Source organism: Tigriopus californicus, chromosome 9 (assembly GCF_007210705.1).
Source record: "Tigriopus californicus strain San Diego chromosome 9, Tcal_SD_v2.1, whole genome shotgun sequence".
Lineage (NCBI taxonomy): Eukaryota > Metazoa > Arthropoda > Copepoda > Harpacticoida > Harpacticidae > Tigriopus > Tigriopus californicus.
The window spans coordinates 11,771,620-11,796,228 of NC_081448.1; the positions used below are offsets into that span (position 1 = coordinate 11,771,620).

The 24,609-nt window shown below is 39.1% G+C and overlaps 2 protein-coding genes and 1 long non-coding RNA gene across 4 annotated transcripts; all 3 read left to right on the forward strand.

The window, feature by feature from the left end:
- Nucleotides 1–6,307: 6,307 nt before the first annotated feature.
- On the forward strand, nucleotides 6,308–9,199 carry LOC131886739 (uncharacterized). Its single transcript, XM_059235138.1, has 5 exons — nucleotides 6,308–7,079; nucleotides 7,148–7,619; nucleotides 7,708–7,880; nucleotides 7,947–8,062; nucleotides 8,955–9,199. Exons 1-5 carry the CDS (start codon nucleotides 6,886–6,888, stop codon nucleotides 9,197–9,199), a joined length of 1,200 nt encoding a protein of 399 aa, XP_059091121.1. The 5' UTR covers nucleotides 6,308–6,885.
- Nucleotides 9,200–10,286: 1,087 nt separating this feature from the next.
- Nucleotides 10,287–12,614, forward strand: LOC131886296 (uncharacterized). 2 transcript variants are annotated; one of them, XR_009373905.1, is made up of 4 exons: nucleotides 10,307–10,338; nucleotides 11,717–11,967; nucleotides 12,108–12,277; nucleotides 12,404–12,614. It is a non-coding gene; the product is annotated as an uncharacterized LOC131886296 (long non-coding RNA). The 2 variants fall into 2 exon arrangements; XR_009373904.1 differs by lacking the exon at nucleotides 11,717–11,967 and having other exon boundaries at nucleotides 10,287–10,338.
- A 6,944-nt stretch (nucleotides 12,615–19,558) lies between these two features.
- On the forward strand, nucleotides 19,559–23,781 carry LOC131886749 (uncharacterized). Its single transcript, XM_059235146.1, has 8 exons — nucleotides 19,559–19,906; nucleotides 19,969–20,229; nucleotides 20,421–20,624; nucleotides 22,075–22,345; nucleotides 22,425–22,878; nucleotides 22,949–23,130; nucleotides 23,214–23,326; nucleotides 23,382–23,781. The coding sequence occupies exons 1-8, from the start codon at nucleotides 19,582–19,584 to the stop codon at nucleotides 23,633–23,635; spliced, it is 2,064 nt and encodes a 687-aa protein (XP_059091129.1). The 5' UTR covers nucleotides 19,559–19,581; the 3' UTR covers nucleotides 23,636–23,781.
- The last annotated feature ends 828 nt before the right edge of the window (nucleotides 23,782–24,609 follow it).

Genomic DNA, 24,609 nt, shown 5'->3' on the forward strand with positions numbered 1-24,609 from the left:
ATTTACGCAAGAAATTTTATATCAGGGCAAATTAAATTAGCTTATACAAGAAAAGCAATAATGTGCACCAACAATGACGCTGCAACGTGGCTTTGGTTCAATGACTGGTTTGTTTCTGACAATCTGACTTGAACTATGAACAAAAATTCCTTATTTTGCGGTTTTCCTCAGCTAACCGTCAGGGCTCCTTACATTATTAGCGGATCCCTGCTTGGGTTAAGCTTGCCCAAGTTCTAGTACTTGGCCAAGCTTTGCTTGTAAACAAGTAGAACTTGGGTGTCTGTGATGACTTGCTACTTGCCCTTTTCCCATCAGTAATTACGTACTCTTGGAGGTGGACGAAAGCGTGACTGCTTAGTTAGGAGTCGTTGGGGGAGGTCTAATAAAGTCGGCACAACTAGTTTCTTTGAATCTCGACGTTTCTGCATTAACAAAGCAGTCACAAACCACCATCGGGATTATCAGCACATGGTGCAGTCGGTAGTCAGGCTGTGGCCCTCTGTCTTCCCGTGTTACTCCGGTTGGAAAGGGATTGAGTGTGTAGTGCCCGGCAACCCTGGATGTTGGGGCCGGTTAATAAAGCAGTTGATACCGAGGTCTACTAGCGTCAAGACGTACTCATTCCCCGTTCCTACAAGTGTGTGTGGCTTTCCTCGTTGGAGAGGATTGAGTATAGGAGACAGTGGGCCAGGCTGGCAAGAACCTTGTGGATGTTCTCTCACGTTAGATTCAAATAATCAGGGCCTCGGTTTGTAGCTTTTCCTCTCCCTTATTAATGCAGGGTTTCAAAACGTAGGCTCCATAGAATCGATTGGTTTAAAATGGCCGAATGTCTGGTGGCAACGTATGCTCATCCCTCGTCTCAATCAGGGTCGTGGAATTCTCTCCCAGAGCGGGTGACCAGATTTTGAATATCCTCCCCCTTGATGTTCCACGGGTCGTGTGCAAATCAATTCTCCTTCTTGAAGTTGTGTTGACCTTTCATCTAGAGTTATCCCCACTTTCAGATCCGGTTCGATATCGCTCCAACAAATGGAGCTTCTGAATAGGTCTGCATATGATGCCTTTGGAGGTCCACAATCTGAAATTCCGAATCAGTTGTCACGACCAAAAAAGTCTCTATCTTTCTTAAGTGGCAAACCCACCTCGTAACGCCCCCTTCAGCATTTTTTGAAGGAGCTGTCGAACGTCTCAATTGCATCCATATCATCTTGGGTCTTCACCACACTTTTCTCCATGATCCCGATACACTCAACCTCCCAAACTCTCTCCAACAGATTCTCGATCGAAGAATCACTCCTCACGTGTTGGCCCAACTCTCACAATATTAGGGAGAATGATCAGCGTACAGTTCAATAAGCTCTTCCCAACGGTGAGCCCCACGTTCCTGTCAGAACGGGGCCAAATGTTGTGTCTAACTTGACAAGTCCGGTATCTTTAACTGGTGCTGTCCCACCGATCATATTCCAGCAATGATCTACTACACCCAGAAAAATGTCCAATTTGACTTCTTCTTTCGTTAACACACACATTAGAGACTCTAGTTAACATGGCATCCAGGTCCATTTTACCTGCATTTTAGCACGGCTACCCAACTGATTGAGCATATAGAGCACGTCATTGCGGGACTAGAGAGTCATGAGTCAGGTGATGTTGTCTATCTTGACTTTGCTAAGGCCTTTCATAAAGTAGATCATGAACCTTTGTTGAATAAACTTCATGACATTGGGATCCAAGGAATGGCTCAGGATTGGATAAAAGGCTTCATTCATGAGGAGACAAATAGTGAAGGTTGAAGAATCACACAGTGGCATATCTGATGTCAAGTCAGTATCCCACAGGGCCCTATTTTAGGGCCTCTCCGTTTTACAATATTCATTGCCCCGTTTCAAAAGCTTGATATTTGTGCCAGTTTCTCTTCCTATGCTGACGACACAAAGTTAGTCTCGGGTAGGAATGGCCAAGATTACAGTAGAGTGGCAAAGGACTTGGATCGAATCTACTCTTGGGTCACTGAGAGCAATGTGGCCTTGAACGGAATGAAATTCCGCTCCATGACCTTTGGGTCAACGCCTTTGAACGCTCCATATCTAGATAATGGAGATAAGGATATCGAGCAATGTCTCCTCCATTGAGGATTTGGGTGTAGTCTCCTCCAAAAAAAATGGTAGGTTCGATGAGCATACCCAGCAGAAGGTGTGTAAAGCTTTTCAAACGTGTGGTTGGATATATCGCACGTTTAAGTCCAGAGATAGCATCACGATGCTAACTCTGTTATTAGTTTATGAAAAAAATGATAATGCATCTCCCGCACACTTATTTGATAATGATATAAGTCACATATTTTTTTTAACCCACTAATATTTGTAATAATCATTCGAAATCTAAGCATCCCATTGTAATCATTTACCCCTTCTGATGTTGCTATCATTTCCTTTTGCAACTTGCAATGACTCTTCAAAACAATTTGGAGCCATCTATTTCATCATTTCAGAGCTTCTAATTGCAAAGAGTGTCTTGACCTCACTATTCGTGGAAATCCAGTCCCCTTTGAGAGTTTGGGGACAGAGAGCCTTTGATCCATGGGGCTCATTTTATACTTTGGAGGAATGTTCCACCGCCTGCATGATTGGATCCTCGTCGATGGATGGCCACAAGGAGTGGGGCTGCCATTTTGTTCGTTTTGATCCCACTAATGGAATTTGCCAAATAGGCAACTTGGATTACAATCAACACAACTCGTCTTTGATATCAGGCACTTTATCCTCATTAATCGTTCGAAAAGGTATTAAAGTGAAGCGAGATCGTATTTGGAAAAATGTGAATATGGCCCAAATGCTTTGATAGAGTAGGATTACTAACAGCAGTATACAAGTAGTATATTAGCGCGTTGCTTAGTCTAATGCGTTATGAAAAATAATGTTTCGTCCTTCAAAGAGTCATGTAGTGAGTTCCTGACGAATACGGTGGCCTTTCTAGATGAACGAAAACGGTCCAAGTTAAATAGGTTTTTAGATCTATGCAGTCTGATCTGAATTTTGGGCACCATATTATGCGTTTTGTTGTAACATTGAACTTTCGTCAATTTTTGTTTCTCCAGCATAAGCCTTTGGCAATAGGAAGTAAATTTGTTTAGTTTGTATGAGAGTAACTTAAAGAGTTGTAGTAGTACAAATCTAAAGTATTTCCATATCAATGAAGTGTTCACCATAGGCTTTCCTCAAGTGTTACTAGAAAATAATTGCTAAAAATAGCTGGCTGAGAGTTTTTGTCGCATTGCCTTCAGGGTGTAATGTGTATAAAATGATGGCTTGTACAGTTTCTTATTTTTGAGGCAAAATGTTCTAATTTCAGGTATAATTTGCTTTTCGTTAAATTAATTTGGGCACGCTTAGTCGTGTAGACACTCCTTTGGTACTTGAGGAATTCCAAATCTTATGGAATGTTGGTTTTGCTCCCATGAAGTTGATTAGCAATGAATCACTTTTCTAGCTTGCTTATCAAGGCACAACACTTTCTGTGAATGCTTATGTGCTAATCTGATTTTTTGAGCACCTGTAAGGTAAAAATCGCAAAGTTAATGTACGTAATAGGGCCATATATGGCAAATCTACACTAGCAAGACAGACTTCCTTCTTTCTTGGTGTGTTTTTGAATGCTCGGCAACATTGGGCGGGTGTGAACATTTACTAGAGGTCTAGAGAGAAAAATGACAGCCCAAGATTGGTTCAGTTGTTTTTTACTCTGGATGCGTAGTGGGATCTTCCGGTGGGATTTTTTACTAACTTTTTGGTTTCACTCCACATTCGTCACGGACTCACTAGATGGCTCTTTGTAGTAAAACGCTTCTTTTCAAAGTGCATTAAACTAAGCAACGCGCATATCAGGCTATGTGTGGAAATGGAGTACTTACATTACAAGGGAGGTCAAATGTTGCTGCGTCGTCTTGGCCCTTTTTCAACTTGATTAACGAGTTCAAAAAGTTGATATTGCCATAATTTCAAAGGTGGACCATGTCACCAATAGCTAACTTCTTGCATTTACTTGGGTCCGTTAGAAACGTTAACTTTTATCCTGATCGATTATTCGTTTTGTTGAAAGAATTCCAACCAAATGTTAACCAATTACAGTGTTTCTCCGTGAGATTAGTTAGCATTTTCTGGCAAACGAAAATATCTCACTATCATGTAACCTGGAGTTTTTAGCTAAATAAATTGTTTCCTTACGCTACCTTTTGTCATACTATAGCTGTAACAAATCGAATAGGGTTTTAACACCTTTTACGACTTTTTAGGCTCTATTCGACTTTTTTGGGGTTCATTTGCCTTTTCCAGCTTTTTTACCGTTTCACATATCTCCTCCATTTTTTGCGTTTTGTCTATTTTTGAACGACCGTCCCTGCTTCCTTCAAAGCAACGAGAGCAAACAAAAAACAACAAATGGCGTCACGTTCTAAAGTTTGAAACCAGGGTGAGTTAAGGAGGAGATGTTCCAACAAAGCTCAAAACTGCATGGCGTTGAACTGCAGTTACGGGTTGAACAAAACGCATTGCACAATTACCTAGTCCTGTCTCGCTCTCCTTTTCTGTTGTATTGAAGCCTACTCTGCAAGACTACTTGAACCTGAAATTGATGGAATGCTTCACATAAGCGTTAATAGCTTAAACGAAATTGATAACTATTTTTTCAGGTTGACCAGATTGAGGTGAAGACCCTTCCAGTTCGGAAGTTCTAGAAAACAAAAATCCAAATTAGGTAACTTTTTGGGCCTGTTGTAGTCTGTTGCATTTTCGGAGGCTTTCAATTGGCAATCTGTAGCATCTTGTGCCTCAAACTCTAGAAATACACCGCTAAGTGGTGTATTCTGCATATTTTATCGGCTATTTTCCCAACTATTTCGCCATTTCCCCAACTTTTTTAGCAACTATTTTGCCAACTTTAATCGACTTTTTATTACAGCTCTAGTCATAACCAACGGATTAACGATAAGCGAAGTTAACTGCTTTGGTTATAAATGTCCCTACTGAAAATTGCAAAATGCATTTTCAATTATTTAGTCTTATATCAATAGTCTGCTCTCTCTGTTTTTAGACATATTAGACAAGCTCACAAACCAGGATTTTACCCAATCTCCGTACAATTCATCTTGGAATAAGTATATCTATGGTTCAAAAGATGTAGACCCTTTAAATGGATTTCATCAATGTATTGCACTGTGTCTCCTTGACTTTGGGCCTTGTTCGATCATTGTCTTAGACACAACAAACTGGACCTGTTATCTGGCTGATTGGTACCTAGATTCGGAGTTATTTCTGAACTTACCACCATTTGCCGGACAAGTTCATTTTAGTCGACGTAAGTAACAAAAAAAACCAAACTAAAAAGTATATAACTTGGTTATATCCAACGAACCGTTTGTTTCTGAAGCCAAACTTGGTCTACTGGTGGCTGGAATGTATGTCAATGGAGACAATGCTGCTGATACCGATGTTTTGGCGGGAGACTCTTCTGTCTGTTCCAATCACGCCATATCAGACCTTCCAAAAGCTGTCCGTCGATCAGCTGTGTTACATGTTAGCTCAATTAACATGATCATGAGTTGTGGAGGACTTGGCACTCTTGAGTATGGTAAAAGTTTTTGATTTGGTTGCTCTCATGTACGTTGGTAGGCGTTGTTTAAATATTCGTTAGTTCATTGTTATCAAGGACTGGTGTCGACTACTTTTAATTTGTGATTGATTGCAACTATGCACGATCATTTTGGATTATATTCAAGGAATATGAAGTTATCATTAAGTAATACGTTTAAGATGACGAAAAACAAGGGGCAAAAGTAATTTGATTGTTTTGTTTATCAAAACTTCATAGACAATGGAATGAAATAAAAAAGGTATTCGTAATACGGCATTAGGATATCTAAATTTCATCAACTTAGATGTAATTAACTTCAGTTACCTTGATTTCAGAGGCATATTTTGGGGGATCTATGTTCGTCATTTGGTTTTAACCAATGATGTTTATCTAACAGGAACAACCATAACATCACCATGACTTTTTAATTACTTGAGTTATACAATTCACTCCCAGCATCGGGGTTTGAATCAAACGACACACAGGGAAAGGATTCTTGCCTTGTTCACGGTGCTTCTTAGACCGCTTTACTACACCAGCTCCTTTAAAAGATTTGTTTCTGTCACAGGGATTTGAACAAACGACACTGAGGGCAAATCTTTACGTATTGTCAGTGCTGCATCTAAGATTCCTCGGCTACACCAGCTTATGTTGTCAGTATCACAGCTTTGTCCAATGTAAATGTAACTTGTTACATTTTTGGACCATGCAATGATAAGTAATGAAATTTTTGTTCATCCCGTTCAACATCATTTGATGATGCATTACTTTTGAACTTAACAAAACTACTGATTGCGTTTATCTATAATATATTAGAGCGTTAATTTCTAACGTTACAAATGAATCAAAAATATCATGTGTCATGACATTGAGAGAGTTGTAACATCATTGAACATTGTACATATTATTACCTATATATTTATACATTTGGCATATATTGTACAAGTATATAATGTGTCACTTTCTTGTAAACATTGTTTGACATTTGTTTGAACGAATTTGGCATGTGATATGGAATGCATCATCCAATCACATTATTAATAAGGTAGTAATAAACAACAATTTTGTGTTCAAATTAATTGCACCATATCGGACAAAAAATGGTTGTTCCAAAAGCAACCCCTTGCAATATCTCTACGTTTTCTCAGATGAACTTTCCAAATTGAATTAAATCTAGATGATTGCTATGGGCTATATTTGGATGATGATGTTCCAAAATGGATAAAACTGGCGTCTTATCCAAGAAAAGTAAACATGTTCGCATTGGTTGAGGTCGGGTCTGATATCTATGGTATTGGTGGTACTCAAGCAGGACAATTCATCGACAACATTTACCATTTTCATTTCGGAAATAACTTTTGGAGTTCTTATGATACGACTCCAGAAGGGATTTCTGCGTTTGGAGTGACAGTGTTTCAAGACGAAGTTTGGATCGTCGGGGGCACCACGTGAGTTCCAACCATGTCTCAATTGTGCCAAAAATGTACAAAAAAATCTTTTTTGAAATAACTTGCAGAATCTACGGTGTGACGGATAGTACCCATATTTGGAACCCGTCCACCAAGTCTTGGAGAATGCCTGGATCACTGAGTTCGAAATTGCCAAGTGGACTGAAAAATTTTGCTTGTGGCATCATCAAAGACCGAAAATCCGGTCATGATTGGATTTTGACCGTGGGAGGACACATGGGAACGTCTTCGACATCCCAGCAAGTGTATTATTTTGATATTCAGGAGAACATGGAATGGAGGGTGTTAAAGGCCAGAGTTTACCAACCAGAAATACACGGGTCCAGTGTCAATATCTTGCCAAGTGGATGGAATAGCTTTTCCGTTGCCCCAAGTTCGTTAATCCAATTTGGAGCGAATAAGTTCACCGTGGCCTCTGGATTCACCGTAACACATGGAGAAAGCCCCAAAAACGTTGCTCTTTGGCAAGAGGAACTTGGGGTCTTTATTTGGTCTTCATCCGCATTAACGAAAGCAAGGGTAAAGTCTTGGTGACGGCATTTGGAAGATTTTTTCATTCGGAAAAATTAATTCAAGTTTGATATCAAAAGCATTTTTCCACCTTCAGAAATTTGCTGGTCTAGCTGAAATTCCCTTGCATACGCGGTGGACTTGTTTGTCAATGGGATCTGAATGGATCAGAATTGTGGAACAAACCTCGGGGAATTTTTTCGTTCCCAATCAGATCTCTGGCTATTCAAGTCCTTTGCACTCTAATTTGGATAGTTTGAACAACTACAAGTAAGAAAACCATTCACCCCAACAAATCTGAGATTTAACCACGAGCCAATTGTATTTTCCTTTCAGATCGTCTTGCCTTGGTCATTACCATTTTAGACTGGTTTGGCCAGGCTTGGGCTACTTCAATGAATGGTTGCAAGATAATGACATGACTCAGTCTTCGCCAGTTGCCGGTTTCAAGAGTAATGATCAGTGTTCTCAAACTTACGCAAATAACATTTATTTGCATCCTGGGCCCTTAAGTGCATCTTTTTACATCATGAACCTCCATTGGCATCATTTGCATCTTTGGTCCATTTTTACATTTTTATGCAATTTAGGCTTCTTTGACTGATTTTGTTTGGGCCGAAAATTTGTATTCCCACTAATGTAATGGCGCCCCTGACGTAAGTCTGCTCTTGTCAATTCAGGGTCCCGCCTGCAATCTCTTTCTAAGGGCAAATAGGCGTTTGTGCAACAAACTGGAAAGCTGGAAATGTTGAATGAGCATATTTCATCAAAAAAGAATCTCATAAACAGCAACCCACTGAGCACTTTCAAAGAATGACATCGGCTGAAGTCGATTTCTACAAAAAAAGGAAGTAGGTTTCCTAGGGTATAAAAACTTGTGATCTCTGGGAGAGACTTCAATTTTCCTACCCATGCGGTGATCACAGAACCGATGCCGAACACCCTGACACCAGCCTTCCAAACTTGAAGTGTCTCCATTGGCTTTTACTTTGGGGAGAGGGGGGGACACGTAAAAGCTGTTCTATTGACAATACCTGCGGTTCTTATGGAAGTTTAGTCTTGGATTACTGTTCAGATGCTGATCCACTGGAATCAGAGCATATTGTTATTAAAATATTTGTGTCCAGCTTAACAAATTGCTTAAGATACCTCAGTATGCCATAACAATATAAAACATCTTTGAAGCTTATTTGCATCCTGATTTGAGTCCTGGGCTTGTTCTTTTTCATCTTTAGTTGCATCTTGAGATCCTCTTTTAATGCGTAATTTTGATAACCCTAGTAATGATAGCCCACTCATTGCAAAATATCAAAACTGAAAGGTTATATATCCACCCTTTTTCAGAGATTGCGTTAAAATATCCCAGCCATTTTGGTGGACTATTTTATGTCAACATTGGCGGATTGAGCTCGGGAGATCCTGATGATACCTTGGCCAAGGGGGATATCCGACCTGGAGGAGAGAGTTATGCAGTCGGTCGATTATCGGGTACCACAGGAAACTTGTTGCCCGGCCCAGTGGGCCAAGACGGTTCCACAAGCATAGATGTGGATCACCTTATCTTGTACATTAAAAACGATTGCACTTAAATTTGTGTTGAAGTGTCAGATAGTTATGTGTAATCCCAAGAAACTTACATTTGCAATATTTTGGGTAGGGTTGGAATAGTTTTTTTTTAAATACTCTTTTAAATGGACTAGTTTTTTTGCAACTCTACTTTTTTGTGGATGTACTGTACGATAAATTTTATTCCTCTTGGACATAGTATAGCCTTAGACATGACATTATGAGGATATGAGTTTAAGTCAGTATAATGGCTTGTCAAACTCAAGCTTGTTCACGAAATTCGCAAAAAGTTGAAGAGTCCTGGACGTCGGTTCCAATGATTTTTTCTCTGGTTTGTATCGGGTCGTACATTACCGATCCATCGTTACAAACATTTTGATTTTTTATAAAATTAGTTTAGGCTAATGCTATCACCCTTCAAGGGCTCATGTCTTATATGTACCATAAAAAAATGTAAATTTGTCATTTAGAAAAGACCCACTCCCGGGGCTCTCAAGGACTCAAGTCTTGCCAATTTCTCTAAATTCTGGTGAAAGATTCGAGTTGGACTCGCTCCAACATCAACCAATACTGCACACGTTGTTCTAACTTTGCCCAAATGTATTGGCAAAGAACTGGGGTTCAGGCATTGTCGAAAGTTTGTCCATGATGTGAGAGTGAAATGTGGCTCCTATCGATATGGTCGCTCACATGGACACGTTACGTATGACCTGTACATGTTATTGTAAGGGATATGATTTCCCTCATTCCCTCGACTTAAAAACTGCGATACAAATGTTTTGGAAATGAGGCAAAAGTTAAATTCTGAACTCACATGGACTTAATCAAATGTATTTGATAATTTAAGAGGTATTGTTATCAATTCAATGGGGCTTATCATTACCATGCAAGCACTAGGTGGTCTGTTTCATTAGAAATGAAATTGACAAAGCCAATATATTATTTGAATTTTCCAAAAGAGTAGGGGGTTTTGTTCATGAAAAGAATGGAACTAAAAGTTTCCTATTTTAAATCAAGGCTGCCAAAAGCCTTTTGATGTAAATTTGTCTCACAAAGAAGGTCTCAGGCCCAATCATCATCTGGTAAAATCAAAACGACTTTGATATAAAAGGGTAATTAATAGGCGAGATGGATTCAGTTCAAACTGAATCAGATCGACAGGGTAGGTACCATTTCATAACTTTTGATCAGCTATAGGGAACAAATATACTGACCAATGTTGAGGACCCTAATATTGAAAGTCAAGGACTAGTTTGACTAAAACTTTCAATTGGATCATTTGATCGAGGATCGAGTTAGTGCGAACATCGGTTCAAAAGCTGTTGATCCTGTAACATGTTTCAAGTTTGACTTGGACACTTTTTTGATCAGCTTTTCCAATCAAACACGGGGGAATACGTTTCTAGTAGAGATTTCAGACAATCTATGGAAGATAGTATTAAGTAGTTTTGAGGGAGAAAGCTTCCATTTGGCCTTCATCTGATCTTTAAGATTCTTTTAAAATGATAATACAAAATTAGCTTGTGGTAGGAATGGTCAAGATTTCAGCAGTGTGGTAGAGACCCTTGATCAAATCTACTGTTAAGTTGTTTGAAGAAACATCGACCTATATGGGCCTTTAAAAAATTCACTCCTAGATAATGGAGGTAAACGTAATGAGTAGGTTTCGTCCATGAAGGATTGGGTATAGTCCTCCAAGATGATGGAAAGTTCGAAGAGCATTTACTTTTGAAGCTGGGCAAATTTTTTCAAACATGTGGTCGGATATATCGGACGTTCAAGTCCATCAGACATGGATCAATATTTATTATGAACAAGTCTTCTGTTCAGCCACATTTTGAATACATTTCACCCCTTTGGATCTCAATTACAAGGTGGGCCTCAAACACAAAACCTCTTTGGAAAAATTAATTTGGGTCTTTTAAAAATGACGGTTCTGGCAAAAATAACTTTTTCCGAAAAAGTTAGTTAGAGTCTTGGAAATAAAGTTAAAGAGAAAGCTTCGAAAAATCCAAACAAATACTGAACATGGACTCAACAACGCAACAGATTTCGGATCTCTTTGATGTTGGCCAACGTCAAGTTGACTTGTGAATTTATTAAGTGTATACAAGATTATGGCCTATAATGTTAAAGTACAGTGCTATGCAACGTCATGGAGGGAGCCAACCTCGACCTGTTAGGTAAAAGGCTTTCGAGAGGGCAGTCAAAGACAAGATCCGCAGAAATCTACGAAGATCAGTTCGGAAATTGGCCAAGGAGCACATCGACACTCGAAAGACAATAAGGAATATGGTTGGTGGTCCCCGGGTGAAGTCCAGACTTGCCCCAGTGTGTTGGCCAATCAGTGAGTCCTCCAGAATGAAAAGACTCAAGAGATGTGAGAAGATCATCAACTTCAGCAAACATCAGCCGTCGCCAAATATGGTGATTTTGCTCTCCTATGAGATGGTGTTCACCGTTGATGTTGCAACTGCAGCAGACCAAAGAAAAGACGGATGCTTCTTATCGGAGCCCACAACTGATGTTGTTCATTTCAGGACCAAACATCCGCCCAGAATCAAAGCCTTTGGCCTGATTGCGACAGTCGGCAAGACCATGCCCTGGTCTTTGTTCAACAAGTGTTGAAGATCAATGCAGACATCTCCATCTCCATTTTAGAAGAAGATGTCAAGCCATGGGTGACCAGGAACTATGGACCAGATGTCCATCTTGTCCTTCATCAAGACGGAGCAACTCCTCACATCGCAAAGAACACTCGGGCTTGGTCAGAGCATAACTTTACTTTCAGGTTTGACAACTTTGGATTTTGGGTCAAGGACTTTTACCTCCCAAGCTCATCAAATCTGTAACCATTTGACGTTGCCGTGGATAGCATTCCCAGGAGCGACAAAAGAGTCTGCAAAAAAGCTTGATTCCTTGTTTTTGCAGATGAAGTTTGTTCTGCTTTTGAGCATCGTTGCTATTGGTTCGGATTTAGTTCACTGTGGATCCCTCACACAAGGCTCTGTATGTCAAATGACCAGCGATTGTTTGCCCCAATTCGTATGTAACAATTGGAAAGACATAACAAAGAGATGCCAACCCAATATCTGTCTCGGGTAAGAAAACCCCTTAAATGATGCGAGCGGTCTCCTTTGATTCAAAATTAGTAATTTGACCACTTTTACTTAAATTTGATCCCTTATCATGCATTTAATTTTGTCTTTGTATGCTCACAAAAACAGCGAAGGTGAGAAATGTGGATGGTTCAGAGGACGTTGTTGTACCTGCGAGAACGTGTATTGCTATAAGTCAGATACAGACGAAGCAACCAAGTGCACTCCATTGTGTGAAATCCCAGCCTCAGAACGAAGCCAAGTGATGTTAGCAAACGTTTGAAAACGACTTCATTTCAATGATAATTGGAAAAATAAAATATGACTGAAGCATCCCAAAGCGAGAATGTTATTTTTGTTTCAAAACTCCATTGGGTAAAATTGATGTATTGCTGGTATTGCTCCTTTCAAATCTAGCATTGAGCTTTTGGGGGGACGAAGGAACTTATTTGCATGGAACTGCCCAGGAACAAAGAGACATTATATCTTGAAGTTTTGTCCATAAAGTAGGTAAGGGAGAGATATGCAGTTACAAATCAAAGATCATCTGAGCAGTTTTACGGAAGTTAAATCCTAGATATTTCGTATACTTGGAGAGTAACTTCAAATTGCAAGCAAATACACTTAACACTAAGGTCTGTAGCCCGCCCAATCGTGTTATGAAAATGTAACATCGTGTATGTGAAATGATGGATGATACTATGTTGTCTTTATCGATATAATTGGGTCTAGTGAATCCATCTAACTTCCGTACAATTTGGGTATCCACGGCATTGAGGATGTGACAACTGATTTTTCAAAATCTGGCTTGCCGAGATTTACCCATCAAGTCATTTTCGGCAGAGAACTATCAGTTTTGATTAACATGCAGGTAAACTGATTTTTGTTTATTACGCTTTTTCCTTATCCCTCGAAGCAAACCTGAATTTGAAAGTACGAGTACGGTAGACATCTAAGTATCAAAGTGAGATTCTTGGAATAAGTGTTGCGAACATTGACATGAGACCTGCTCAATATATTTACCTCCATTATCTACGAGTGGAATTTTCAAAGGAGTTGACCCGAAGGTCATTGAGCGGAATTTCTTCCATTCAAGGCCATGTTACTCTCAGTAACCCAAAAGTAGATTCGATCTAGGCCATTGCCACGCTACTGGAATTGTGACCATTCTGGCCACAAACTGATTTAGTATCATCAGCCATGGAGCATCAGCATAAGAAAAGAAGCTGTCAATAACATTAGGCTTTTGAAACAGAGCCATGATATTAGTGGTGCAAATGTTTTGAAACCTAGAATATCGACCTTTCCTAGCACGAACTACTTTTCTAACCAATAGTAATCCATGGTCACACTTAAAGTATTGGGCAACATGACTGAACTGCGGGAAGAGAATCAAGATGAATCGAAATTTGACGACGTGTCGCAATTGAGATCTAGCTTGTACTTGTTAAGTAAACCAAGCAATAAGGGCGGAAAACAACGCTTGTGTAACAATTTGCTGGTTTGAATTGATGACTTGACGATCATTAGGGCGAGTAAAAATATTGTGTTTTGTAGTGATGGGTTTCGAGCTGTAAAGTGTAGGACCCAACACACTTCCTTCTATTTAGATGAATTTTTCGGTAATTTTTCGAAAAACCGAGCAATGGCCCTTTTTCGTTTCGTTTTTTTGGTTTTGTATTTTTCGAAAACGATTAAAAGTCTAGTTAAGACCCTCGCCTTTGTTCCTCTTTTTGTCAAGAAGGATCATTATTCTTGTTTCAATAGAAATCAAACAAATAAGGTATTTTGCCGCTTCATTGCTAATCAAATCAATTTCTTTGCAATATTAACCGAATTATAATCAGGCAGAAATATTGATTGATTTTTATTTCAGGAACTCGAGATCTGATGTAAAATGAACAAATAAAGTGTTTTATAAGAGATGAAATCCCTAGGGCTCCGCATAAACAGTTCGGTCTGTTTTGGTGGGGACTTTGGCTGGAAGTGACACTTTATTTTCACCTCACACCATTGCTACCAGCCCAGGAAGCTTACCCAAATTCCCCGCGGAGTTCGTCCTTAACCAAGATCGTCAGTGTCTGAGGGAGAGATCACAATCTGCACGAGTAGCAATTCTTTTTGATACAGATGGTTGAATATGATGCATCGATTTTTTCCGTCAAATGCAAGGTCCACCCCTTCACTGTTTTGGGAAGAGCCTCCGCTTTCATTTTGGTCTCGCTCATAAGATTGTTCCAAAAATCTGGCAATGTGAATGCCGGCAGTCGTTGATACCAAGCCAGTTTAAAAAATTGTAACTCAAAACGTATCGTTCCTCCTCAAATTACTTTAAAAGAGAACTTGTTTACAATTTCAGGAATACTGTTTGGGTAACATTTGAGCATTTTTTAAAATTTGTTTATTTTTAAGAGATCTGATTTTTTAAAACATTCCATTTTTTCAAAATATGACTAGTACGAGACCAGCATCTAACACCACCTATTCATCTTATAACGCGTTTTTGAAGCACGACTAGACTTTTCACTGATGGGCAATTACCATAGAATTCGATCCCATATTCTTTTCTATTTTTGATCAATGAGTTGTAAAGAGTGTCTGATTTTGATTAGAATGGCTTCTTTGCCTTGAATAGAGTAAACTTATTTTTCCAGATATTTTTGCTAAATATGCAAATGTGTTCTTTACAATTGAAATGACTGTCAAAATTAAGGCCTAAGAATTTAATGCATTTCTTGTCATATTTTGATCCGACTTGTTGGATAACAGTGCCATTTAAAGTTAAAATAAAATCAATCGGTACATTATTTGTACATCACGGGGGTAAATAACATCAATTTTGGGTATTGGGCATTCAAGATAAACTTGCTTAAATTCAGCAAAGTGACTAGATCTTTCAAATATTGACTAGTGTCGTTTTTATTTTGATCAATGTTGCTACCAAAATGTTGAAGGATGGCGTAGTCGGCAAGCATTGTAACATTAATTGGCGATGCTCTAGGCAATTCGTTGATATAAGTCAAGAATAAAAAAGGACCCAAAATGCTGCCTTGGGGCACTCCGCAAGATAGAGTTAAAAACCTAGATAGTGCAATATTTGCATCATATCCATAACTATTCATTGTTGTTAAGAGAACATCATGATTTATGGTGTCAAAAGCTTTTTTTAGATCAATGAAAATCCCTAAGGAGCACTTAAAAGCGTTGTTATCTGAAATGTTTTGTAAAAAGTTTTGAATGGCGTGAGTACTGGAATGGCCAGGTCTGAGATCAAACTGGTGATGCTTGACGAAAGGAGCAAGTATTTCACGGCAAACTATTTTTTCCAGAATTTTTGATAAGGATGTTAACCTTTCAACTCCTTTGCACTGAACCGGAAAGGCAGCTTTTTAGATTAAAGAACCTTAGTCAAGGCTCCCATCCTTAGAACAAGAGGATACAGAAGTAAAAATAAAAAGTGCTTGACCGAGTGTCAGAACGTTACCGTGCCTTTCCCTAGAAGGTAGTCGAACACAGGGTTGCTTCTAGACTCGTTCTTGATCTTTGATTGTCCGGCAGTACCTTTTTTCGCGCAAGTTGAGAACCCTAACTGAGGTCCTTCAAGCTAAATAGCTGATTCGCAAGAGAGGCATATTGACGAAAATTTCGACCTAGGAGCTCCTGATGCTAATTGCGCTATTATTTGATAAATTTTCTTTATCACCTCTTTTGAACAAAGGGATCATTTTTGCAATTTTCCACTCGGGTGGTGGAATATATCTAGATGTCAGAGAAATGTTTATTAAGCGGGAAAAGACAGGGTTTATTTCATTCTTGATTTGTTTAAGAACGACGTTAGAGATTTCGTCAAAGCCATAGCTATATTTGTTGGACGTTTCAGCAACAATATTTAAAACAACTAAGCGGTTTACAACTTTGAATTAATATTGCATTTGATTAGCGAGGTCTTGTATAAAAGTTAAAAAAGTCTAAGTTGAATTGTCACTCGATAAATGGTCACTTATTTTCTTAACAAAGTTGGCAAAGTAGTTATTTAAAGAAGTGACAAGTTCTTTTTTTCAGTCCCTGATGTTTCATTTATTTTTAAACTAGATGTTTCATCATTGTGAGCATTAACATTACCACAAAGTGTTTTAGTCCCCATCCAAAGCTTGTTAGAATTTCTCGATTTAGGTTAAAAATAATTTGTATTTAGTTCAATTTCGCAACTTTTATTAGTTTGTAATACATTTTTGAAAAGGTTGCGTACTCCCTACGTTTTTCCTCAGTAGTTTTTTTGTGAAATTTATTACAGAGCTTTTGCTTATGGCTTCTGTAGGTGAAAAGACCCGACGATATCCAAGGCTTGCTCTTCTTTAACGAGTCCATTTCTGTTAGCTTAGAACATTGGACAATTTATCACAAATGCACTATTTAGTTGGTGAAAGAAGTCGTTAGATGACCTTGTAGAATCAGCATCAACATTGTTGGAACAAAATTTATCAAATTCAAATCCGGCCTCTGTAGATCATGATATCATTGAAAATCCGTAAGTTTGATCAAACGCAGTCCGTACGCTAGTACAAAAGATAAAGACTAATGAACTAAACTGACAGCAGGTGCGTTGATAAATGATCCAATTAGAAAAAGTGATTGTTTGTTGCTTCATAGGTACAGATCCAAGGCAATATTTTTTTCATTTGTTCTTGAGCAATGGGAGCTAAGGGTACTAACTCGTTTTGTGCTTTGATCTTTACAATACTTGGCATTTCACATGCAAAATACATAAAACATGTAAAATACAAATCCGAACCTTCCCTGCCATCTTCATGGCCGGCTTACTTTTTTGATTCGACCCCTCTCAAAGACATAAAAGGGGGTCAGAATCTCATATGTGGCCTTCTTTGCCAACTCCATACTTCAGAATGTGGGTTATTTTTGGTTAAAGATAACTTATGCTACATGGGATCAAGGACCAACACGCAACCCTCAGTTGTTGCCGGGCCTCAAACTACGAACGAAATGATATTTGTTAATCCCGGTAAGGCGCCGTAACATAATATCTAATAAAAGTTTACTTGCATTCCACTAGCTCATCATTTCAGAACAAATTGGGGATCTCAAGCCATCTTTCAATTCAATCAGCGGAGCTCAAAGCTCCATTGAATGGTTATCAACCATCGATTCGTACATTGATCTTCCTGCAGGAAGCGTTCTGAACCACTGTTTGTACCATTGCTTGCATGAAGAACTCGTCTGCGACATTGCCGTTTTTGAAAATGGTCGATGCCATTTTGGTCAACTTGACGGACCCAAGAACGCAACTGCTAGCCAACTTATCGATCCGGCAGGTCCATGGGATATCTTCTTCTCTCCCACTTACCGCACTTGGTACTTTGGCAACAATACGTGGCATTCAGCCTTCAATTCAGTTGGACCTCGGTTGTCCAAGCATTTTTTTTTATTGCTCTTCGCGGCTACTGAAGATATTTGCGCCATCAATTGCAATTTTCACATCCGACATTCAAGCCCTTGTTCGTTTTATGCATATAATAATGAGACACAAGAATGTTACCTCGGTGCTCTCAATTATACTGGAAATATGTTTGGAGAAATTATCTGGGAAAACGTCTCCGTGAAAATGCTCATGGGTAAATCAAAAGAGTATTGTTTGTTCCAAAACAGGTTGGGGTTGAACTAATGCAAATGTCACATCTCTAGATCAAAACACGTCGGTGGTTAACCATTTCATTAATATGCCTTACAAAGGGTACCACATCAACAACTTTTTGTACAAAAGAATTAAACTCAATGGTGTTTGTGGATTAACTTGCTTCTTGGATCCCGACGCATTTTGCTCCTTCCTTGTGGTTGTATCTGGGTTTTGTTATTATGGCAACGTGTTCCAGACAAATGCCACGGTACCCGTGCCTGATGTGAATCCCGCCACAACCAAAACAATGTTCATAAACACAGGCAAGATTTTAAATTTTTGTATTATTTTTTTTTTCGTTTTAATCACAGTTGTTCAATGTTTTTCTTCTGAAAGTACGACAGAATGCTTGGGAGCAAAATAGTTGGTGCAAAATAATTGACTACTTCACAGTTGACGAACGCAAGAATTGGCGACAAAATTATTTGTTAAAATTGACAGCATATTCATTGGAAAACATTTATTTTCCTTTCTCGTCAGTCACATCATATAACATTCGGTACCAAGTAGGTTTTGAGTTACGGCACACAAAAAATCGAGTTATTATTGTTTAAAGAGTTATTGCTTTCATCTGCTTCTCTAACGCCTTTGACATTTTTCATGTCTTCCCCCCATGTAGGTTTTACTATGTAGTTATTCACTAGCCAGACTCATCTGAAAATTATTCATGAAGGGCAGATTTTCGATAACAGAATGCTCCAACCGGGCACTTTCTTCTCCACAGGCTCGTTTCTTAGAGGTATTAACTTGGAGTTTAGTGCTTGGACGTTAACCAGTATGAAACTATCCTCACCAGAGGGGTCAGTGAATGCTCATTCTGCATAACGTCCAAGCGTTAACTCTAAGGTAAGAACGTTTGAATAACAGGACTCATGACTTTTTGCAGTGGTACGAATTCCAGTTCCCATTTTCCCCCTTGGCGACCACTTCATAATCCAGCGTGTAGCAATGGTCTCGGAACTCGAAACGGTCCTTTTATTACGTTTGAACCATTATTTGGTGTTTGAATTCGGCCCCACATTGTAAACCAATTGTTATGTCCCTAAGGACACACTCCTAATCCAATATACACGGAGGGTTGTATCTTCACGTCCGTTCTATTTAAGATCAAGATTAGGAAAGAGAAAGGCTGAGAGAGAGAGTGAGAGAGAGAGAGCAGGACAGCTGCATATGGGCATGTGCATGCAATACAAGTACACACCACCAATATACTTCACGCACGTTTAAGGTGAGCTATTTTGGTTTTTACTGTTAAAAGAGTACAAGTAACCAGCCACGATCAACTTTTGGCCGTCTTTACTGGAAGTAATGAATTTTACAAGTTGTTATTGAACGTGGCAATAAAATCTGATCCAGATAATACGTCGTCAATGATTTTAGGCGTTCAAGGACTATGTTGCCTATTCTTGTGTCCGGCAATTGTGACATCGGCAAATATTTTGCCACAATTATTCTAGGCCCAATTATTATGAGTTTTTTTTTATTTATGAGGTATAACCGTTTCTTCTGGACCTTGAGCAAGCTTGTGTAAGCGCAGAACTTACTTCATGACGAAAATTTACCTAGTCCAAAATATCCTTAAAATTGATGGGAAAGTCTGTTAGAACCATCTTTTATGGATGCGGCACGTCCAAATTGTTTTTCAGATTTCGCGAATTCGTCAAACGTTTCCGTCCATTTTTACACCGAAATAGCATTGCCCTTCAGAACAGTCCAACCTCGTTTCATCAATTTCAAGCCGAATGTGCCAACATTGGAAGCTTGTGCAATCTCCTGCCAAGCTGGATTTGCACACTCGGCTCAAGATGCTTTCGATATGAAATGCCAGTTCTTCTTTTTCAATGACACGAATCTGAATTGTTATATGGGTAACCTGGAATTTAAGAGCAATGCATTACAGTCCACGGACGACTCATTTATTACCCTGTTCATACAAACCGGTAGGTAACCATGAGTTGCTATTGTCAAGGTCAAATGGTTTTTTCCATTACTTTGCATTCAGCCATTTTGGAGGAAATCAGCAACGGAGAGGATTTCTCACATGAACAGTTCAATCCCTCTTGGAGCTCGTATATTTACCGGAAAGCCACACGTTCTGCCACAACAGCGATCCAATGTGGAGCACTTTGTATCTTTGAAACGGGTCCCTGTAACATTGCCATAACGGATGTTTCGACCCATACATGCTATCTAGGGGATTGGTACATCAACAGTACAGAATTTGAAAGCTTCACAATCATTGGAGGGGTGAGCCATCGCAAGCGTAAGTATTAAGGAATGTGGTTCGCCTTTTGGGAACATAATGAGCCATCATTTAACCGGTTGGCTAATGTTCATAAGAGTAAAGGAATAAGAAGAGAAATGGCACACCATCAATAATTTGAGACGGAACAAAATCAAGCTATGAAGGGTAAGATGGTGTAGTCTTGTCAATCGTTTCAATTTGAATTTTAGCCCAGCTCGGCGTGGTTTTCGGCGGAATAAATGAGTTGTTTGAACCTTCGAAAACATCGGATGTGATTGACGAGTTCAGAACCATTTGTCAGTACCCAGCAATTCCTACGATGCCAAATCCTGTGAGCTCTCAAGCTGGGTTATATTTGAAGTCCAACGAGGAGATTATATACTGTGGGGGCATTAAGCAACAAACTTTATTTGGTGAGTATTTCCAATTTCATTGAGGAGCAACCTATCGACCCAGAATGCAATGGATAGTTCTGGTGCCATGTAATAAAAATACAGGGCCCTAGAAAATTCAATCATAACAAAAGATCATGTCTGAATTCTACTTGTTTTACCTTCGAATTTGCTGCCAGAGAAGGAAATGTTCGGGTGAGATGACTCAACCAGCAAATCCAATTCCCATCCTTTTAAGCCGTCTGAACAGCACTTCATACTTTGTGTCGGGTTCAGGGTGGCTAGATTATTGAAGGTTAAGAATTTGTAACATATTATTATTATCATTATTATTATTTTACCAATAAGTTTATCGCGATGTTTGGACATCTGCTTGGTCGCAAAAGTAAGAAAGATGGTATTGGCGAAAGTGCTCTTTACAATTTGGGAAAATGGAGTGGGTTGTTGGGTCTTTTTAAAATTCCTCGCGACTGCAAACTAGGTGGTGGTCAGAGACTAATATTCCCATTGAGTATTCCCAGTGAGGGAGTGCTGAATGAATTCCATCGTCATGATCAAGCGCTTGATAAGGAAGTAACGCAAAACTGAGACGTCTTCTAGCGAGGTTTCCGAGACCTTTCCACTCCACTACTGCCGTACTCCATGGCTTAACGCAGAGGTTAGAGCGTTTATTAAACTCACCTCTGAACTGAGCCGTAAGATCACTCTTGTAACATTAAATAGGCATTTTAACACATCTTTTCATGCGAGGTCGAGGTTTCAAAAAGGTTTCCTCTCCAGTGTTGGCCGACTCCATGGTTACTTTAGCTCAATCGAGCCAAAGGCAAAGAATTACTTGCCCAATGCTTCTTTTTGACCAAGATTTGGAGAAACGACCCTTATTCATATAAAGATTGGAATGGAGTACGGCAAAGGAGCATGCCGTTACTGACTGCTTAAAAATTACAAACATCTTTTTCTTTATGATCCTCAAAATTAAGTCAAGAAAGATGTTTTCCAAACACTTAAAAGAAGTCATTGTGTTCATGTATTGCATACCCCAGTGAATTTTAAAAATGTTGCATGACGTTTATTTGTAGCAAAACACAAAATGCTCACTCAGACGAGAATTGATCAAAAGACGAGTTGTCTAATCAATTATTTAATAAGAATTTAGTATGAAGGATCACAAGAAATGAGCAAATTTCATTCTGGGCAAACAATCTTAAAGTTTTATATAGAACTGAAAGAGATGACGTACCAAGTGAATGCAAAATTTGCTATAATTAAAGATCGGATTTGAAAATGATTTGTACGTTATCAAGGAGTTGCAAATGAGTAATTGCTTTTCATCAGTGTGGTTGGTCTGAAGTATCAAAAGAAGAAAACTGGTTATGAAAAATTCTCTCGAATTCCTGCTCTACGTGTCTACGTGCTAATATATTTCAAGCCCGATTTCTAGTGATAATCAACATTTACTTCCTTATTTCAGATGATTGCTACAAATTAAAGTTGAGAAGTGACATCCCAAAATGGGAGTTATTCAACTCTGATCAAATCCCAAGCCTGAATGTTCAGTTAGCCGAAGTCAACAACAATTTTTATGCAATTGGAGGGTATATTAAGCCACATATGCTACGCAGAGTATCTGAATTCGACAAAATAACCGAACAATGGGCTCCCAAAAGTTCGCTTCCAAGGCCTCTAAGTATGCACTGTGTCGTCGTTTTGAATGCCGAAATCTGGATTATCGGGGGTCTATCGTGAGTGTTGATTAAATAACTAATTTGGTCCTCTGTTTCCTTCCAACTAATATTTATCGGGTACTCGTCCAACCAATAGGGAAAACATGACTTTGGTCAGACAAACAACCATATACAATCCTGCCACCGATTCTTTTCGCACACCTGGAATAACGGGGGAACTCAACGTTGCCCGATACAACCTCGTTTGTGGCGTAATTAAAGACCCGAAAACCAACCACGATTGGGTCCTTGTTATGGGCGGAAGGGCTCTTGGTTCTTTCGCGTCAATGAGAACAATAGAATATTTTGACGTCCAGGAGAACCAAGAATGGAAAATTCTCACCACTCAGGTTCCCTTCTATGAGACGAATGCCACCTTAGCCCTTGGAGGAGGCTCCGGAGGTGGATTCATCAAGTTTGGCCCTTCTCGATACATGTTGATCTTGGGTTCGACCACCGACCAAAACATGTCGAATTCCAACTTGGTCATGTGGAACAAGGACATTGGCCAATTCCATCATATCATCAGTGCTAAATTGCAAAACGAAAGAGTACATGCTCCCTTAGCCGAAGATGGTTTTCTTCAAATGTTAGATCAATGTCTATTTTTTCACATTCTAGTACATGGCCTCGGTTGTTCAAATTCCACTTCATACCCGGTGGACTTGTCTACCCATGGGAAACGATTGGGTCAAGATGGTGGAGCAAAACACGGACCACTTTTTCCAGCCCCTGCAACTCACAGGTTATGCAAACACGGAAGACACCATCATATCTAACTTGGACACATTGGAACTATACAAGTATTATTCCAATCCAATTCCAAGTCTTTTCTTTTCCATTTCTTTTCCATTAACATTTAACGGTCTAAAATTTCTTTTGAAAGGTCTTGCAATGACTTTTACCACTTGCGATTGGTGTGGCCCGAGTTGGGATATTTCAACGAATGGCGACAAAAGAGTAACTTCATCAATCCTGGTCCTGTTTTGGATTACCAAGGTAACTGATGAATGATAAAGAAGCAAGTCTCTTTCCAACATTTTCCTTCTTTCAGCCATTGCTGTGAGGTACCCGAATTTCTTTGGGGGCCTCATTCACGTCAACGACAATGCCCAGCCTGACGGACATCCTGATGATACTTATTTCAAAGGCGATACCCGAACTTTTGGAACTTTTGGCCAATATGCCGTGGGACGTTATTCCAATGGACCGGACAATCGAATGCCTGGACCCGTGGGCAATGAAGGAACTGGAGATATTCCCATCTCCGTGGACAAGCTCATTCTTTTTGTAAAAAAAGATTGTTAGTGTGATGAACTCTGGGACAATAAGGTTGAGATATTGTTAAAAAGATTTCCATTTCGATTCATATAGACATGTCTGTTTCATCAGAATTGCAATGTGACCCTTTCGGTGTTCTGTTCCAATGTATTGAAAAAATATAGTACGTTAGATTCCACAATTTTCACAAATTTTTTGGAGTTGCTGAGAGCTCAATGTTGTTAGAGTAAACAATGACATTGCTAAAGACATTGTTTGTTACGGAGTCAGATGGCTACCCTCTCGCCAGGCCTGCCATTTGATGATGGGTGTCCTATTTATGGAACATTGCCGATCTGTCGACACAGTTAACATTAATTGTCAGCTCATACTGTGGAATGACCCCAGGTTCGCCAATTTAAGTTCTTAATCTGAGCAATTCAGGTTGGAATCAAGAACCACAAAGAAGCTCGGACTTAAAACACATTAAAAACGTGTTTATAAAAAAACACGTTTATAGCCATCAAAACTGCAATTTAGTTACACATTCAATTGTCAAAACATACAACAAGCCATCTGATAGATTTGGGCTTTTCTTGAAGGCTTTGTTGAAAATGATAAAAAACTATTCCTTTGGGGTTTCATTGATTTTTATGAAATTTGAAATTATTGTTGAACTCTGCGTGCTTTCATTGATTCTAAAATGATTGCATGAAAATTTCCATTTTTTGAGGGTTTTGAGTAAGGTTGTACAACAATTTGAGCTTTTTTGAGATTATGCAAGAAAAATAATCTTTTAAATTTGTGAAAATAAGGATTCGTATCAATGTTTTGGGAATTCAAGTTAAGATACAACCGGAGCATTGTGGAGCTTAAAACGATGAATATTTGACCCTCAAATCCTTTATGATTAAGTAGCGGTTAAATAAATATGCCTCGAACTCAAACTACAACTCCGATTCTGGGCGACAATGGCTGTCTGTGTGAACTAAGAGAAATGTTTTCCTTATCATTCCCGTACT